We start from the raw sequence: 3,344 nt of genomic DNA on the forward strand, positions 1-3,344 counted from the left end.
TCAGATTGGAAATCCTTTTCTTGACAAACAACCTCCAAAACAGATTTACCAGCCAAGCTTGGAGGAAAGCAGTACGTACCATGGTCCAGCAGTTGGTGAGGAAGGTGGAAATGCCGGTCGCTATATTGTGGAGAGTACTTCTTTGAGTACAGGTTCCAGCACAGGACTAAGAGTTCAGACGTCAGAAGGTGTGGTGGTGCTGAGTCATTCTGGCCAGAAAATAGAGGGGCCACTGCGCATAAGTGCCAAAATCAGCCAGATCCCACCTGCCAGTGCTGTGGACATAGAGTCACAGCAGCTGGTGTCAATGCCCCAGATCAAGCAGGAACTTTACAGTGCCTCCCATCCGCCATCTTCAAAATGCCCACTTCCTTCAGATCATGGACATTCAATAAAACCCCATCCAAACGTCTCCACGATTAAGCAAGAATCTGCACTGGACAAATTAGAATCCGCTTACGCTCCAGTTCAAAGTGGAGTTGTTAAGATACTGCAGCAAACGCCTGGCCCATCACAGGTCATGAGTTACCATCCTACAGAATACCCAATGGTGATGAAGCACCCTAAGAAGGGTGATGGGCCAGAGTCTCTCAACGTGGAGAAACCTGCTTGGGTCCCAACTATTAGTCCTGCTATAAGTCCACATCTTCCCTCGGCAGCAGGCAATCATGTTGGCTTCATAACTGGCACACTGACAGACAGAACTCCGTCACTCATCCAACCCAAGCAGGAGCCGCGCTCTCCACGGAAATCCGGACATCCTCATTCTCCTTTTGCCAAAGTGTCATCTCCTATCGGCTCTTCGTCTCCGAAAGGTGTGTCTATGGTCCTTCCCCCTGGATTAAACCCTCTGTCCCAGTATGTTTCCACGGTCCACCACTCGGAGCAGTCTGTGATCATGCCTCCACACAACACTCACGGTAGCATTGGAAGGCTGTCGCCACACCGCGTCGGCGCATTAGGACACCTCACCCAGGGTGAGGTACGAGTGAACTCTCCTCCCCTCTCCATGGTGAACTATGGGATTCACTCTGAGAGCCTCGCCTCCTCTTGGGCTCCTGGCCAGCAGCGACCCACATCTCCTCAGGCCGTGGGAAACCGGGAGATGGTCCTCAAGGTGAACCCAGCCAATGCAAGACCGCCGACTGCTCAACTCAAACCAGACTCCATACCAGCAGAATATCGTGGAGCTCTCCACAGCGGTTTACCTCTCGATCGATTCAACAGAGACATGCGAGTGCTCATGCACCACCAGCAGAGCGATCGCCCCGCTGTGGAGTTACACCAGGGGCACGTCCCTGAGAACATAACACCCTCCTCGACTCCTACCAGAATGGCGGCGTCTCTTTCTCCTCGGCCACACTTGTTATCGAAGGGAGTATCCGAGAAGGACTCCTCGAAAGCATCAGAACTAAAGAGGGCGCAGTCACCTTCCAGTAAGGAGGGAATGATGGCAATCCGTAGTGGAATGCCTCCCATGGCTTCTCCTCAAAGAGTTCAGCTGATTCCAGCAGGAACTGCGGCTTCCTTCACTGAATATTCAACCATGTATACAAACCTCCGGCCTGCCCACGCTCAGTTTGCTGAGAATTCCCCAATGGGGATTAACCAGTCCACCCATAGCATCCCACCGTCGCAGGTAAGTTTGCGTTTGCATCATTTTAAAATATTTACTAGCTTTTAGAGCTATGTAAATAAAGTTTGTGCCTTCCATTTTAAACGAAGGGTGTTCAAGAGCCGGAGTCCAGTCAGGCACAAGCCGAGTCTGAGGTGGAGCTGGCTGGACACCAGCCTGTGAACATGGTGCAGCTTCTGACGGTGAGTCTCTGTCATCAACAACACACAGAAGAGAATTTTTCTGTCGACCCAATACTTCTGATTTTTAATTTTTAATTGTCCTGCCAATATTTTCACTGGCCCCATAATGTTAATTATTAAATGCAAAACCTTAATTAGTTAAAGTTTAAAGGAATAGTTCACCCAAAAATGAAAACTGTCAATAATTACTCGCCCTCATGTCGTTCCAAACCCATAAGACCTTTGATGAAATCCAAGAGCTTTCTGACCCTCCATAGACAGCAAGGGTACTACCACAGTCAAGGCACAGAAAGGTAGTAAGAACATCATTAAAATAGTCCATGTAACATCAGTGATTCAACCGTAGTGTTATGAAGCTACGAGAACGAAGGTCTTACGGGTTTGCAACGACATGAGAGTAATTAATGACAGAATTTCCCTTTTTGGGTGAACTTTTCCTCTAACACATTCTTACTGATGCTTTCATGACTGTCAAGTAATTTATTTGTATAGAGCTTTTGACGGTACACATTTTCACAGCAGCTTTGCAGGAGGTTCTATTGAAACTCACTGGCCAATGGGCCAGCCTTATTGTTGAACCCTGTACAATGAAAACTGTTTGGACACTTAATATATGAAAGATGTTGTAACCTCAGGTGTAGTTCATCACATGTTCCATTAAGCAGAAACAGATGTAGCCACACAACACTTCATTTCCAACCATCTATGTGCAGTGGGAATGCAAAATTACACCAATACCTACCTAAAGTTTGTGTTTGATAAACTCTGTATATACAGAAATACCCTATTGTGTGGCAAGGCCTGCTGGCGCTGAAGAACGACATGGCAGCGGTTCAGCTGCACTTCTTATGTGGAAACAAAGCTCTGGGCCTGCGCTCTTTGCCTCTGCCGGAGAGTGGAGGGATTCTGCGCATCGTTCAGAGGATGAGGCTGGAGGCCCAGCAGCTGGAGGGAGTCGCTCGCAGAATGACGGTACGTGATATTGGAGCATTCGCTTTTCCACCAAGAGCTTACATTCTGGTGCACTGTCCAAGAGGGCTATCAATTCTATTCAAAATATAAATGGGTTTAAAGGGATAGTTCATACAAAAAAACAAATATTGCTAAAAGTTTATTCACTCAGGTCATCTGAGATCAGGATGAGTTTGTTTCTTCATCAGGTTTGTAGAAATGTAGCATTGCATCAGTGTCTCAGCAATGGATGCTCTGCAGTGAATGGGTGCCGTCAGAATGAGAGTCCAAACAGCTGATAAAAACATCACAATAATCCACAAGTAATCACTCCAGTCCATCAGTTAACATCTGGAGAAGACAAAAGCTGAAACAAATCCAGCATTAAGACGCTTTTAACTAAAATACCATATAATCCATAATAACTGTTCCTCCAGTGAAAAAGTGTTCTGGTCCGAATCAGGAGAGAAATCTGCACAGATCAAGCAGCGTTTAAACAGCTCTAAACAAATATGTGGCTGGATTTTGATGTGAGAGACAACAGCAGATGCACTTTTTCACTGGAGGAAGAGTTA

The 3,344-nt window shown here is 46.7% G+C and overlaps 1 protein-coding gene across 8 annotated transcripts in view; it reads left to right on the forward strand.

Annotated features, from left to right (window-relative positions):
• Nucleotides 1-3,344, forward strand: part of LOC107719036 (msx2-interacting protein-like) — a 28,433-nt gene that overhangs the window by 21,295 nt on the left and 3,794 nt on the right. For 7 of the 8 annotated variants that reach the window (XM_016526337.1, XM_016526338.1, XM_016526332.1 and 4 more), the window contains 3 exons: nt 5-1,639; nt 1,726-1,818; nt 2,596-2,790. In XM_016526337.1, the coding sequence (XP_016381823.1) occupies nt 5-1,639; nt 1,726-1,818; nt 2,596-2,790 (1,923 nt within the window). The remainder of the gene's footprint in view (nt 1-4; nt 1,640-1,725; nt 1,819-2,595; nt 2,791-3,344) is intronic. The other variant, XM_016526333.1, reaches the window with a different exon arrangement.

Source organism: Sinocyclocheilus rhinocerous, unplaced genomic scaffold (genome assembly GCF_001515625.1).
Source record: "Sinocyclocheilus rhinocerous isolate Xijiao unplaced genomic scaffold, SAMN03320098_v1.1 scaffold2648, whole genome shotgun sequence".
NCBI classification, from domain to species: Eukaryota; Metazoa; Chordata; class Actinopteri; order Cypriniformes; family Cyprinidae; genus Sinocyclocheilus; species Sinocyclocheilus rhinocerous.